We start from the raw sequence: 15,483 nt of genomic DNA on the forward strand, positions 1-15,483 counted from the left end.
CGGCCTACGGTGACCGAGCAACCGGGATGGGCAGAGCTCTGACATCCGGGGACCTTACACTGGGGTCACGTGCCGCGTGCAAAGCGCTACCTGCCGCCCGTCGAGCGCCGGCCCCGGGCAGTCACGTGACTCGAGAGGTCACGGCGAGTTAAATGCTTTGCGCCGGGTTTGAGGTTCGTGTCTAGGGCCAGGCGCGGTGTCCCCCACCCTTTCGGTATGGCTGGAGTAACAAAACACCGCAGGCTGCTCCTGGCCCTGGCCCGCGGGGACAGCCACTCGCGGCACTGTGCCGTCGGGAGGCGGAAAGCCCCGTGCACGCCCAGCGAGAAGCAACTGTGGCAGCCAGCGCGAGAGAGGGGAGCTGGAGCGAGGCGCTTTCTGTGTCAGAAACAGGAAGGGGAGCGATTCCCTCGCGTCAGCAGGGATCATGAGGAGCCCCCTGCCACGGGGTCAGGTGCGGGCAGCGATGGCACGGCCCGTAGCCCCGCCCTGCCGCCCCTGTTTCGGCTCGTCCCGGAACGGGCCCTTTGAACTGAACCGTGAGGCGCCCGTCACCGTGAGCCCCAGTCGGGGCGGGAGAGGACTCAAGCCTGCAGCCGCCTCCTCTCCCGCACGGCGGCGGATCCTGGGCACTGCGGGAAGGGGACGGGGGCGCGCGGGCCGAATTTGACAACCGACGCCCGGAAAAGTAGAGGCGGAGCCTGCACCCTGGCTCAGTCCAGGCTTTGCCTCTGATTCGCTGTTGAGCCCAGGGGTGCATTGTCATTGGATAAGGTCGTACTCCTCCCACCCGGTTGGAGTCGGGCGCTCTGATTGGTTTGATTTCTTGTCAATCTCAGTCTATAACAGTTGCCCTGGTAACGGAGTCTGGCCTTTGGCGGACCCCAAGCCACCGAGCTAAGCGTGTGCCCGAGGCCTGCCCGCCATGGTTCAGCTGGAGCTCTTCTCCCACCCCGGGCCCGGCGTCCGCTACCGCGCCGGACTCTGCTCCACGGCGGCGCTGGGGCTGCTGCTGCTGTGGGCACTCACCTACCTGCCGCCGCTGCTGGTGGCGTATCGGAGCCAGGGTGAGCTCCGCGACCGGGGGACAGCCTGGGCCCAGCCCACGTCCGGTGCCGAAGCCTGGCACCCACCCTCGCCCGGCCTCCAGGCCCTGCTGCCCCCGGTTTACCCTCTGGGGAGACGCCCCCTCCCGGCTTGCTGGGACCTAGGCTCCTGCCGGGCTGGAGCCCAGTGAGGACATTCCTTGGGAACTAAGTATCGGGATAGCCTGTTAGTCTGTATCAACAGAAACAACGAGGAATCCGGTGGCACCTTAAAGACTAACAGATTTATTTGGGCATAAGCTTTCGTGGGTGAAAAACCCACTTCTTCAGGTATCAGAGGGGTAGCCGTGTCAGTTTGGATCTGTAAAAGCGGTGAAGGGTCCTGTGGCATCTTATAGACTAACAGACGTATTGGAGCATAAGCTTTCATGGATGAATACCCGCTTCGTCAGATGCATGGAGTGAAAATTACAGATACAGGCATCAGTATCTGTATGCTTGTATCTGTAATTTTCACTCCATGAATCTGAAGAAGTGGGTGTTTTACCCATGAAAGCTTATGCCCAAATAAATGTTACTCTTTAAGATGCCACCGGACTCCTCGTTGTTTTTCTTGGAAACTAAGGCACCCAACCATCCACCCGCAACCTGACACTCCCTGACCCTGGAGGTCCTGTCCTGGGTGCTACCCTACTTACTGAGGAGTGTCAGAGCCACAGCGTGGCAAGGACACCTGTGGCTGTGGGGCCCCAAAGACCCCACCTTGCTGGCCATCAGTCCCTCCAGTGCTCCCTTAGGGACTATACCATCACCCAGCCCTCCAAGCAGCACCTTCCTCCACCCTGGACCCCCATGCCTTGCCTGCCTGCCATCAGTCTCCCAGGAGATGGTGATGTCCCACAGAGCCTCTGAGGTAATGATGCCACTTGGGGTGGCCTGGTGCCAGAACAGCGCTGTCAGGTTGGATTATGGCCTTGATTTCTCACAGGCTTTCTTTTAATTCCACTGGATGAATCTGCCTGGGAACAGACTCCACTCACAGGCAGCACATAATATGGATTCAGGAAGGTGGGCCTGGCTCCACCAATGTTTGGGCTTATATTTTCAGAGCCATTCCATCCGTATGATGGACTGAGGTAACTGCCCCGGGCCCTGCGCTTTGGGGGGCCCCACTCTTCAGGAGGACGCAGGGTCCGGGGCGGCCTGGGGCGTTAGCCGAGGGCTGGCACTGGCAGCAGCGAGCAACCCAGCCCACCCTACTCTGCCCCGCCTCGCCTCTTCCCATCCCTGCTCCTCCCCCTCCCTGTCCCCATTCCATCCCTTCCCCCAAGCCCCTGCCTCCGCTCCACCTCTTTTCTCTTTCGCCTCCTCCCCCGAGCAACGCTGGGAACTGGTGGGGCGGGGCGGAGCAGACTGGGACCAGGTCGCTTGTCCTCTGTGCACCAGGCCCTCTGCTAACCTCCTATGCTGCCCTGAATCCCACATCCCCCCAAAGCGCAGGGCCCGGGGCAGTTGTCCTGGTCCATCCTATGGACAGGACAGCTCTTCTTGGACCCATTCTGGGCACCACCAAAAATTATACAAACCTGGTGCCCATGACTCCACTGGGCTCAGACCCCTGTCTGATCCCCCAGCTCAGGGCAAACTTTAACTGCGTGAGTGAAACAGTGGAAGGACAGCAACAACACCAGGGAGAGGCCTGACCCTCCCAAGTTTCACTCCTCCTTCAACCTCATTCCCAGCACTGATTCTTCTATTGTCTCTCTACTTGCAGGACTTTGGCTGAAACAAAGTACCTACATGGAGCAGCCCACAGTACAGTTTCAGTATGAGGTGTTGCTGGTGGCTATGACTGGAGCTGACCCAGGCAACTTCCTGGCTTGGAGCACATTTCCAGCCTTCAACCGCCTCCAGGAAGACCAACTGCGAGTTCCACTCATCTCAGTAGGTTACCTACAATGGGGTGGGGTGGTAGGTGGGTACTAATTGGGATGCCCTGTTGTCTTAATTATCTGTGTTTGGGGTTCGTGCCAGTTGCCCCACACACAGCTTGAGAAGCCTCCAGTGATGAGGGAAGTGGCTGACACCAAGTAAAAGGCCCTTATGGGCTTGGGGGAGTGGGGGGGTTGTGCAGACCGTGAGGGTATATATGGTATGGCAGAGAATGAAAGAGTAAGATATGAGGGAAGGAGGTGCAGAGGTAAAATAAGCTGGTAAGGTATAATTAGAAAAACATTAGAGAGAGAAAGAATGGAGAATACTGAACAAATAGATGCATTGGATAAAGAGAAAATAGACACTGGAAAAGATCTAAGAAAAGAAATGTCACAAAGGATTGTGTGTAGAGCAGAGGTGGGCAAAATACGGCCTGCGACCGTCCTGCCTGTTCCCTGAGTTCCCGGCCAGGGAGGCTAGCCAGCCTCTGGATCCTCCCCTGCTGTCCCCCTTCCCCTGCAGCCACTCCGCTGCCTGGCTTCGCCCGCCCACCTCCCAGGCTTTCCAATAAGCCTGTCCTGCCACTCTGAGCGGCCTGGTAAGGGAGCGGGGGGTTGGATAAGGGGCAGGAGGTCCTGGGGGGCAGTCAGGCGACAGGGGGCGGTTGGATGGGATGGAGGTTTGGGGGGGTAGTCAGGAGACAGGGAGTGGGGGGGGTTGTATGGGGGTGGGGAACGAGGGGTTGGATAGGGGGTGGGGTCCTGGTGCAGGGGCAGTTAGGGACAGGGGTCCTGGGAGGGGGCGGTCAGGGGACAAGGAGTGGGGGGGTTGGATGGGTCGAGGGTCCCATGGGGTCTGTCATGGGGCGTAGGCGTTGATAGGGGTCAGGGCAGTCAGGGGACAGGGAGCGGGGGGGTTGGATAGGGTGTGGGGTTCTGGGGATGGTTAGGGGCAGGGGATCCCAGGAGGGGGCGGTCAGGGGACAAGGAACAGGGGGTGTTGGATGGGTTGGGGGTTCTGGGGGAGGGCAGTCAGGGGGCGGGAAGTGGGGGGGGCGATAGGGGGCGGGGGCCAGGCTGTTTGTGGAGGCACAGCCTTCCCTACCCGGCCCTCCATACTGTTTCGCAACCCCGATGTGGCCCTCAGGCCAAAAAGTTTGCCCACCCCTGGTGTAGAGTGTCTTTTGGTTGGCTATTTGATAGTGCTTTCAGCTTCTAACCTCTTGGTATAGTTCCCAAGTGCCTTGTTCTGATTTCAGTGGCAAACTGTTCTACCTGACAGCCTTGTGAGAACATAGAAGTTTAGGGTTGGAAGAGACCTCAGGACGTCATCTAATCCAGCCCCCTGTTCAAAGCAGGACCAATCCCAGCTAAATCATCCCAGCCAGGGCTTTGTCAAGCCGCGCCTTAAAAACCTCTAAGGATGGAGATTCCACCACCTCCCTAGGGAACCCATTCCAGTGCTTCACCACACTCCTAGTGAAATAGATTTTCCTAATATCCAACCTAGACCTCCCGCACTGCAGCTTAAGACCATTGCTCCTTGTTCTGTCATCTGCCACCACTGAGAACAGCCTAGCTCAGGGGTGGGCAAACTACGGCCTGTGGGATTGCCATCCCTGTTGTGCCGTGAGCCCCAGGGAACGGGGAACATGGTGCCGGCCACTTCCGGGAGCGGTGCAGGGCCAGGGCAGGCAGGAAGCTGCACGACACTGCCACCCCTGTGCCTGCACCCCAAACCCCTCCTGCATCCCAAACCCCTGCCATACCCTGCCTGCACCCAAACCCCCTGCTGCACCCCGCAACCCTCCTGCCCTGAGCCCCTGCTGCACCCCTCTTGCACCCCAACCCCCTGCCACACCCCTGCTGCACTCTCAACCCCCTGCCCTGAGTCCCCTCCTGCACTCCACACCGCTCTTCCACCCCAACCCCTTGTTCTGAGCCCCTTCCTGCACACGGATCCCCTCCCACATGCCGCACTCCCTCCTGCACCCCTGCCCCAGCCCTACATTCATGGTCCTGCATGCAATTTCCCCACCCAGATGTGGCCCTTGGGCCAAAAAGTTTGCCCACCCCTGGACTAGCTCCATCCTCTTTGGAACCCCCTTTCAGGTAGTTGAAGGCTGCTCTTAAATTCCCCCTCACTCTTCTGCGGACTAAATAAGCCCAGTTCCCTTAGCCTCTCCCCATAAGTCATGCACCCCAGTCCCCTAATCATTTTCATTGCCCTCCGCTGGACTCTCTCCAATTTGTTCACATCCTTTCTGTAGTAGGGGGCCCAAAACTGGATGCAGTATTCCAAATGTAGCCTCACCAGTGCTGAATAGAGGGGAATAATCACTTCCCTCGATCCACTGGCAATGCTCCTACTAATACAGCCCAATATGCCATTAGTCTTCTTGGCAACAAGGGCACACTGTTGACTCTCATCCAGCTTCTTGTCCACTGTAATCCTCAAGTCCTTTTCTGCAGAACTGCTGCTAAGCCAGTCAGTCCCCAGCCTGTAGCAGTGCATGGGATTCTTCCATCCTAAGTTCAGGATTCTGCACTTGTCCTTGTTGAACCTCATCAGATTTCTTTTGGCCCAATCCTCCAATTTGTCTAGGTTACTCCGGACCCTATCTCTACGCTCCAGCATATCTACCTCTCCCCCCAGCTTAATGTCATCCGTGAACTTGCTGAGGGTGTAATTCATCCCATCATCCAGATCATTAATGAAGATGTTGAACAAAAACGGCCCCAGGACTGACCCCTGGGGCACTCCGCTTGATACGGAACCGAACATTGATAGAGTCCTGTCATTTCTCTAGTCTGCTTGCTGTGAGTCCAAGGCAAAATGGATGTTTTCAATGTAGCATTATAAGGATGTATCCTTTCTCCCCCCGCACATGTAGTCTGTTCATCTTGAGATTCTTTTTTTAGTGTCTGTATGCTGTAATTAACTTCCAGATATCTGCCTGTAATAAGAGACCATTACCAAGCCATGCATTTCTGATAAAGTTCTTGTGTCTTATAGACTAGAGAAGAAGACAAGAATCATGATGGCAAAATGGACCAATTACATTTTAAATTAGAGCTTCCTTTACAATCTACAGAGCAAGTACTTGCGGTCCAGCTCATTCTGACTTTCTCCTACCAATTACATGTGAGTAGCTCAGATTCTGTTAATGTAGGTGACTCTGTCACAATGATTTTTGAGTGCTGAGTGCAACATTCCTGTAGCAGTAATGTAATAGATAATAAAAAAGATCATTATTTACATTTTTATTAAGTCTGCTGTATGTCAGGACTAACTAAATCAATGTTTGATTTTTCTCCCTACTTTCCAACCAAAGGGACATCACCTTTGGTTACTCCTGACTGAGCTTTATGGTGCATATGTAACCAGACTGCTAGAACTCTCCAAGGCAGTTATAAAGTGCAGAAGACAGAGTGCATGTCACTGTGTGAATGCCAGTGCAGCTGTGGTGTTCTAGTGGGCACTGAGAATATGCAAGAGTTTGTGAGAAAAGGATGCTGCATACTTATATTCCCTTATCTTCTTGCTGTACCCAGTGAAATGTCAGCCTCTAGGGGTAATGGTGGCAGCCATTTTAGCAGATATTCCTACAACACTTTCATATGTTCTTAGATTTTAGAGCCCAAGTGTCTATTGTGATCTGCTTGAACCTCCTGCATATCACAGTCCAGAAAAAAAGGATCTCTCGTTTCTTTAGTTGCACCTAGGGTGACCAGATGTCCCGATTTTATAGGGACAGTCCCGATATTTGGACTTTTCCTTGTATAGGCACCTATTGCCCTCCCACCCACTGTCCTGATTTTTCACATTTGCTATCTGGTCACCCTAGTTGCACCTGTTCCTGCACATGCACCTCTCCTGAAATGGGAGCACAAGCTTTGGCAACTTGCTGCAACTAATCCTTAGATCAGGTGCCAGCTACACCTGCCACAGTGAGGTTTCAGTAGGTGTTAAGATGAGGAATAATTGTAAAGCATTGTGTTGGACACAAGATGACACAGGAAATGGCAGATTTTGTTAGGGATAGGTCAGATTTTGTTTTGTCCTGGTGTTTATTGCCAGCTGCAGAGAAGAAGACTTAAGCTTAACCGTGGTCTGGGAGTCCTTTACCATAACTTTATATTTCCTTGTTTTTAGATGTTTAAGTATAGGTGCACTACCAGTCAACCTTAAATGTATGTTAACAAAGGTTGGGTTTTTTTGTGGCAATTATTAATATGTGGAAGGTTCTGAAATTCTTCATGCTTTGCCCTTATAATAAATTAATGTAGGAATCGCCAAAAAGGGCCAAGGAGCCATCTACTTCCGTTCACCCTTTGGGCAAGAATTCCTGCTTCTCAGCAAGCATATCCTGTGATGAGAATTTTTAAAGTATTTATCTCAGCTGAATTTACATTTGCTTAATCATTGGGTTTCCACTAAGTCAGATGGCCAAATTTTTGTCTTTTTCATCAGCTATAAAATGTTGGATTCCCTAATGTGACATGTAGAATTCTATGGGGCTTCTATAAACTAGTTTGAGTAGCAGTTAAAGTAGTTAACTTCTAATAACCAAAAAAATACATTTGTGTAGTTTTCTGAAAGGCATTTGAGTTTGTACTGCATGACATTTTGATTAAAAAACTAAAATGATATAAAATGAACCATGGCACACAGTAAATGGATTAAAATCTGGCTAACTGATAGGATTCAAAATGTAATTGTAAACAGGGAATTGTCATTGAGTGGGTTTGGGATTGGTTCTTGGCTCCACGCTATTTAATATTTTTTTATCAGTGACCTTAAAGAAAACATAAAATCATCACTGATAAAGTTTTCAGATGACACAAAAATTGAGGGAGCAGTAAATAATAAAGGGGACAGGTCACTTAATTCAGAGCAATCTGGATTGCTTGGTAAACTGGGTGCAAGCAAACAATATATGTTTTAATATGGCTAAATATAAATGTATTCATCTAGGAACAAAGAGTGAAGGCCATACTTATAGGATGGGGGACTCTATCTTGGGAATTGTGACTATGTAAATGATTTGGAGGTCATGGTGGATAATAAGCTGAAAATAAGCTCCAAGTGTGACACTGTAGCTAAAAGAGCTACTGTGATCCTGCAGTACATAAAGAGAGGAATCTCGAGTAGAAGTAGAGATTATTGTACCTCTGTATTTGGCACTGATATGACTGCTGGAATGCAGCGGCCAGTTCTTGTGCCCACAATTCAGGAAGGATGTTAAGTTGGAGAGGGTTCAAAGAAGAACCACAATGATTAAAGAATTAGAACACGTACCATATAGTGATAGATTCAAAGAGTTCAATCTATTTAGTTTAACAAAGAGAAGGTTAAGGGATGACTTAATTACAGTCTATAAGTATCTATCCGGAGAACAAATATTTAATAATGGGTTCTTCAGTCTAGCAGAGGAAGGTACAACGCAATCCAGTGGCTGAAAGGTGAAGCTAGACAAATTCAGACTGGAAATAATGTGTAATTTTTTAATAGTGAGGGTAATTAACCATTGGACCAATTTACCGAGGGTCATGGTAAATTCTCCATCCCTGACCATTTTTAAATCACGATTGGATGTTTTTTCTAAAAGATATGCTGTAGAACAGGGGTGGGCAAACTTTTTGGCCCGAGGGCCACATCAGGGTTGCGAAACGGTATGGAGGGCTGGGTAGGGAAGGCTGGCCCCCGCCCCCTCCCACTTCCCACCCCCTGACTGCCCGCCTCAGAACCTCCGACCCATCCAACCTCTGCCCCCCCACTCCTTGTCCCCTTGCTACCCCCTCCTGGGACCCCCTGCCCCTAACTACCCCCCAGACCCCATCCCCTATCCAACCCCTCCTGTTCCCTATCCACACCCCTGCCCCCTGACAGGCCCTCCGGGACTCCCCACCCATCCAACCCCCCCCCGCCCCGTCCCCTGACCGCCTCCTCCTGGGACCCTGTCCCTAACTGCCCCCCCAGGACCCCACCCCCTATCCAACCCCCCCTTCTCCCTGTACCCCCCGCTCCCGGGACCCCACCCCATATCCAACCCCGCTCCCTGTCTCCTGACTGCCCCCCACACCTCCACCCCATCCAACTGTCCCCTGACTGCCCCCCAGGACCTCCTGCCCCTTATCCAACCCCCCGCTCCCCCTGCCCCCTTACCAGGCCGCTCAGAGCAGCAGGACAGGCTTATTGGAAAGCCTGGGTGGTGGGCAGGCACAAGCCGTGCGGCGGCGTGGCTGCAGGGGAGGGGGTACAGCAGGGTAGGAGCCAGGGGCTGGCTAGCCTCCCTGGCCGGGAGCTCAGGGGCTGGGCAGGATGGTCCCATGGACCGGATGTAGCTTGCGGGCCGTAGTTTGCCCACCTCTGCTGTAGAAACTATTTGGGGGGAAGTTCTATGAACTGTGTTTATACAGGAGGTCAGACTAAAAGATGATCACAGTGGTCCCTTCTGACCTTGGAATCTCTGAAGCCTCATGTGTAAGTAGGGGCATAGCGAGCAGATCGAGGGACGTGATCGTTCCCCTCTAGTTGACGTTGGTGAGGCCTCATCTGGAGTACTGTGTCCAGTTTTGGGCCCCACACTACAAGAAGGATGTGGATAAATTGGAGAGAGTCCAGCGAAGGGCAACAAAAATGATTAGGGGTCTGGAACACATGACTTATGAGGAGAGGCTGAGGGAACTGGGATTGTTTAGTCTGCAGAAGAGAAGAATGAGGGGGGATTTGATAGCTGCTTTCAACTACCTGAGAGGTGGTTCCAGAGAGGATGGTTCTAGACTATTCTCAGTGGTAGAAGAGGACAGGACAAGGAGTAATGGTCTCAAGTTGCAGTGGGGGAGGTTTAGGTTGGATATTAGGAAAAATTTTCACTAGGAGGGTGGTGAAACACTGGAATGCGTTACCTAGGGAGGTGGTAGAATCTCCTTTCTTAGAAGTTTTTAAGGTCAGGCTTGACAAAGCCCTGGATGGGATGATTTAATTGGGGATTGGTCCTGCTTTGAGCAGGAGGTTGGACTAGATGACCTCCTGAGGTCCCTTCCAGCCCTGATATTCTATGATTCTATGTCTAAAATTATCTGACACTAAAATTTAAGAGCCAAGAAGATGTAAAATAAAACCCATACAGAAATTCTGTAGACTTATAAAGGTAGAAGATTTTTGGAGAGTTTTCCTGTATTCAGTTGTATCTTCTGTTCACTGTTTCAGAGGATGTCAACGTTTGTGATGCAGAGCATGGCTTTTATCCAATCGTCTTCCCCTATTCCAGGGTCCCAGCTTTATGTGAACGGAGACCTGAAATTGCACCAGAGGCAGTCACTTAGCCATTGTGGAGTAGACGTCAGATACAATGTGAGGAGAACCTTTTTCTTCTCATTACCCTTTCTGCATCAGTAATGACCAGAATTACCCCTACCCAGAATTTCTAAACTAAGGTGTTTGCTGAGCTGGAGGGTGGGAGAAGGTCCTGTGGCTGCAAAGCCATTCAGACACAGGACTGGGATTATTTATCTTTACAGACAGAACCTCTTTGTGCAACAAATTTGATAAAAGCAACTTTCTGGAGAGTGGGGCATGAAGGTTTTATATTGGCATTAAAGTATCATCTTGTGTAACAGGTATCTGTGATCAATGGCACCAGCCCTTTTGCAAGTGACTACGATGTCACTAACATCATTGCAGCATATCAAGATAGAAATGGTAAGTCTGAACTAATGGATACCAGCCCCAGGACAGTTTATCTGTGATGACATATAACAATGTTTGGTGGCTGTTCTCAGGGGATTTGTTTTGGGTATCAGTTTGAAAGGCCCCTTAAGAGCCTTCATTCTTTTTTCATTGCAGTAACAACAGTGCTTTCTGATCCCAACCCTGTTTGGCTGGTAGGAAGAGCAGCAAATGCGCCATTTGTGATTAATGCCACTATCCATTACCCAGTGGAGGTTATTTTATATCCTTTAGCAGTTATGTGAACTCCATTGAGGTAACAAGGTATTTTAACAATGTTCTGCACTTAAAATACAGTGTCTGTCTCACTTCATCTGTATGTAATATCAAAGGAGTGGAAATGTTCCTAAACTTTTCTTGACAAATATGTAGATCCTAAGGTGCAGCAACTTGTACTCGGAACATTAATGCAGTTTTAGAAACCTGATCTAGCTCTGTTATGGCTCCATCTTCCAATGGTTATGAAAAGAATGTTCAATTCCTTTAGTCCAATTTTTTTTTCTGGATTTATTTCTAACCTCTTCCTTCTCCAGATGTACATACATACATCTATTCAGTTGTGCTGGATTTAATTTTAAGTTCTCAAGTTTAGCTGGTGTAATAGACGTTTCAGATGCTTCTTATGTAACGCTCCTTGACTCCTACCACATATCAGCCAGGGTTCTGGGAAATGATCAAATTTGCCTGGATCCAGTATGTTAGTATCCTGCTTATCTTTCTTTGGGTGTTTGACAGGATAAAAATCTTTGTGTTCCAGAATCAGGTGCTGACCACAATACCAGTGTTGCCAGTTTCCTCTTATAAACAGCACCAGTCCTGAGCAAATGCCTGAAATGACTTTAAAGAGACTCAGGATAAGAGAGTCTACTTAATTTTCGTTCTCTTTAGAATTCTCATATTTCTGAAGATGGGGAACTTTGTAAATTACATTCTGGATCATGTTCTGTTAATGCTACAACAGTCTAACGTGTCTGGACATTTTTATTTTGTAGATATCACATTGCTGTGAGAGAGCACTGCTTTGTGATTAGTGTGTGCTCTCACATTTTGGACAGTTCAAGAAGAATGTTATCTTTTGCAATATGACTGCATTTCAAAACCCATTGAAACCAACAAGGCACCTGTTCTGCTGAAATCTATACCACCTTTGGCTGATCAGATATGCTTTTAATTTGTCTAAAATACACAATATAATAATTGAAAGCCACATGGTAACAGTAACTATGTAAACTACTTGTACTGTCTTAGTTTTGTATATAAAGGCACCACCAATCAGTTCTGAAAACTCAAGTTCTATCAAGCCATTAACTGTGTTGAGGAGTAGGAATGGGAGGGGGGAGATTTTAAAAGAATGGGGAAGAGGCAAAGGCACACTTCCCAAGATGTTGTGGTTCAATATATGCTTTCATTGGCCTGGTATGTTAATGTCCATGTTCCAAAATCATAACAGGCAACAGTCCTGTTGCTTTCTGTGTTGCTTCTTTGTTTTGAGGACAGAATGTTAACATGATATAAATTAGGTTTTATTAAATGTGAAATATTTTGAAAATGCAATATTAGGTGTCATTTTTAATTGGATGATGGGATGGGAACATTAATTATCATTTTGAGGCTTTATTATTTATTTGTATTACCATAGCACCTAGTCATGGACCACGACCCTATTGTGCTTGGTGCTGTACAAGCACAGGACAAAAGGATTGTCTCTAACCAAAAATAAAATTTAAAGTATGATCATTGATGACAAATGGGTACTAACAGATAGGTGACTACAAGGAAGCATTGAGGCTGCTCTGGCCAGCATGATAGGCAGTACACCAACAGTGCAGCCACTGTTTGTTTGTTGGCATCATGGCAAAGGAGAGTCTTTTAAGGAGGGAGTTAAAAGCGGTTAATGGGGCAGCTTTGTGACTGTTTACTGGAGGCACAAGCATGAGGAACATCATGGGATGGGGGGAAGCACGAAGGTGCTTGCCTGAAAATTTAACAAGTGGCGATGGAGGGAGGTATCATTGGCCAATCAGAGGAGAGAGTCAACATCTTGATCATGAATTGGAGATGATAGGTAGGATGGGCATAGACCATTAAAAGCCTTGAAAGTGAGTATAAGCATCTTACATTTGGTGCAATAGAGAATGGGGGGGAGTCAGTGGAGGGATTCAAAGAGAGTAGTTACGGGGTCAGAGCATCGGCATTCTGAATGGAGATGAGCAGGGCAAGATTGCATTTGTCAAGGCCAAAGGAAAGGATGTTTCAGTAATCAAGATGCAGGACTGGATAAGAGTTTTAGCTGTGTGAATTGATAAGAAAGACCATATGTTAGATGTCATGCAGAAAGAATCAGCAAGACTTAGATATAGCCTGGATGTGAGGACCTAGAGAGGTCTGAGTGGAAGATGACACCCAGGTTATGGACCTGAATGTCAGGCAGGATGATGGTTTCCACAGTGATAGAGAAAGGAGGTGGGGGGAGTGGGTGGGGGACAGATTAAGAGCTCTCTTTTAGCCATGTTGAGCTTGAGGTGAAGGCTAGACATCCATAAGGAGATGTTAGAGAGAGACCAAAAATTTAGTTTGGACAGAAGGAAACAGGCCTAGAGTACAGATTAGATCTGTGATTCATCACAGTAGAGATGATAGTTTAATTTTTATTTGTGGAGGAGATTAGCAGTGATAAGGTGTAGAGGGATAAGGACAAAACTCTGTGAAACTCCCCCCCCCACCCCAAAAAAAAAAAAAGAAAAAAAACTTTTTTTTAAGGAGGGTTGAGGAGTATCCTCTGAAGGACATGCTGAATGAGTGATTAGAGAGAGGGGGGGAGAACCAGGAGAAGACAGAATCATGGAAGCCAAGAGAGGACAAGATTTCAAGAAGAGCATGGTCGATGGTATCGAAGGTAACTGACATATAGAGGAGAATGGAGTACTGGTTCTGCACTTTGGCTACCAAAAGGGATCGGAGAACCTGGCTGTGACATACCAGTGTACAATCCAGACTAATGTGCAGGTGTGTCACCCTTTCCCTGAAATCTTGGGTGTCTTACAATGCCTTGCTGAAGTAGCTCCCACCTGGGCCACTCTCAAACAGCCTTCCAGCATGCAAGCCACCCCCTGAGTGTCTGTCTGAACAGCAGCCTGCCACCCACGCTTGGGTTACATTCTGGCTCTTACCAGCCTTGGGTATACTGCAGGGTAACCCCAACACACTCTGTCCCAGATTTCCCCCCCACAGCCCTCTCCTGGACAGTACAAAATATTTTAAGTCCGGAAATACTATATCAGCTTATTATCTCAAATGGTTTTTCAGGCACTTCAGTTTAAACACACTGGATTAGATAAAGCTGTAAACCAAGTTTATTAACTACAAAGAAGTAGATTTTAAGTGAGTATAAGTAATGAGGCATATTAGTCAGAAATGGTCCCAAGAAAAACAAAGATAAGCTGTTTAATAAAACCTAACTAACAAACTGTATCGGATTCAAGCAAAGTTTCTTACCACATGCTTTCAGCAGTCTTTCTGACCAGAACATGTAGGTCAGGATCCTTCCCCCAGAGACAAACAAATGCTTCCTTTGTTGCTTCAGGTAGAGTGAATGCAATGGGCAGGGAGAGAGAGGGGGGTGTCTTGGGGTGTTTGACCCTCCTTTTTGTAGTTTCAGTTCTTCTCTTGAAAAATATTTCCAGCTGGGCACTAGGAGACAGTCTGTGTGGAAAGATGTTTCCTGATGGCTTTTTCTCACCTGTATGAGTCTTCTTTGTTTCCCTTCCTGCTTGATGACTGTTTACTACTTAAATGAAAATTAAGCAGAACAGACATTCCTTTGTTTAGGACAGATATTTGCCAACCTCAGTTTGGGCAGAGCTGTGGGGCTTGGAACATGTGTTAAGGACATCATACAGGGAAATCTTATAACTTTACATACAGTGTTGCCACACATTTTATCAGAACAATAGTGACCAGCACATTATGAGTTTTCAAATGATACCTGAAAAGACATGCTTTGGGCAAAAATTAATACAATAGTGTGTAGGGTTGAACACAGGTATATTCTGTCATACTGGAAAAGGGATTCAGTGGAGTGCTAGGGGCTGAAGTCAGACTGGAGAGAGTCTAGGGTGGAATTGGAGGAAAGGAACTTCAGACAGTGATTGTAAACTATCTGAAGAAGTGGGTTTTTCCCCTGAAAGCTTTTGCCCAAATAAATCGGTTAGTCTTTAAGGTGCCACCAGCCTCCTTGTTGTTTTTGTGGATACAGACTAACACGGCTCCCCCCTGATACTTGATTGTAAACTGTTACCTATCAGCTCTGTGTTCCTGGGGATCCAGGGCGCAGTACCCAATCTGTCTGACTCACGAAAGACCTTCCTTCCCCGACAGCCTCTCTTGAACCAAAGCCGATCAGAAGAAAGATTTATAAAAAGCAATGAAAAGGCAGTGGGAATCACACCTAAACCCCTCCGGACAAGAGTGACAGGATTACAGAAATTCTCCTAGCCTCATTTGCATCTAAGATGGGACAGGGAGGCATCTCCATTAGCATACAGAATTGAGAATAGAGATTCCAAGGCAAGAACCATATGAAACTCTGGGACCAGAAAAGCAGGGAAGCACTGCATGATGCGGGATCTCTGCTCCAGATGTTAATGAACCCATGCCTGCACACACCCAGCTCAGAAGTTATCAGACCGATTCTAGTAATAAATCCTCTGTTGGTATCCAAAATACTGAAGTTGCCTAATTGCATTGTGAGCTCCCTCGCAGGAACACC

At 48.6% G+C, this 15,483-nt stretch overlaps 1 protein-coding gene across 3 annotated transcripts; it reads left to right on the forward strand.

The window, feature by feature from the left end:
• Positions 1-36: 36 nt before the first annotated feature.
• Positions 37-12,269, forward strand: TMEM231 (transmembrane protein 231). 3 transcript variants are annotated; one of them, XM_084644704.1, is made up of 7 exons: positions 37-173; positions 2,821-2,990; positions 5,997-6,125; positions 10,197-10,340; positions 10,607-10,688; positions 10,833-10,938; positions 11,364-12,269. In XM_084644704.1, the coding sequence occupies exons 2-7, from the start codon at positions 2,847-2,849 to the stop codon at positions 11,533-11,535; spliced, it is 777 nt and encodes a 258-aa protein (XP_084500830.1). In that variant the 5' UTR covers positions 37-173; positions 2,821-2,846; the 3' UTR covers positions 11,536-12,269. The 3 variants fall into 3 exon arrangements, with proteins under 3 accessions (XP_084500830.1, XP_084500828.1, XP_084500829.1); XM_084644702.1 differs by lacking the exon at positions 37-173 and adding an exon at positions 180-454; XM_084644703.1 differs by lacking the exon at positions 37-173 and adding an exon at positions 841-1,067.
• The last annotated feature ends 3,214 nt before the right edge of the window (positions 12,270-15,483 follow it).

This window comes from Lepidochelys olivacea (assembly GCF_965140295.1).
Source record: "Lepidochelys olivacea isolate rLepOli2 genome assembly, chromosome: 12".
Taxonomy (NCBI): Eukaryota; Metazoa; Chordata; order Testudines; family Cheloniidae; genus Lepidochelys; species Lepidochelys olivacea.

Excerpts from the sequence above, each read along its gene's own strand:
- TMEM231 (XM_084644702.1), top strand. The coding sequence starts at position 217 with ATGGCTGGAGTAACAAAACACCGCAGGCTGCTCCTGGCCCTGGCCCGC. Across the intron at positions 455-2,820 it reads GCCCCCTGCCACGGGGTCAG|GACTTTGGCTGAAACAAAGT; the intron begins GTGCGGGCAGCG and ends CTCTACTTGCAG. Across the intron at positions 6,126-10,196 it reads CTTTCTCCTACCAATTACAT|AGGATGTCAACGTTTGTGAT; the intron begins GTGAGTAGCTCA and ends TCACTGTTTCAG.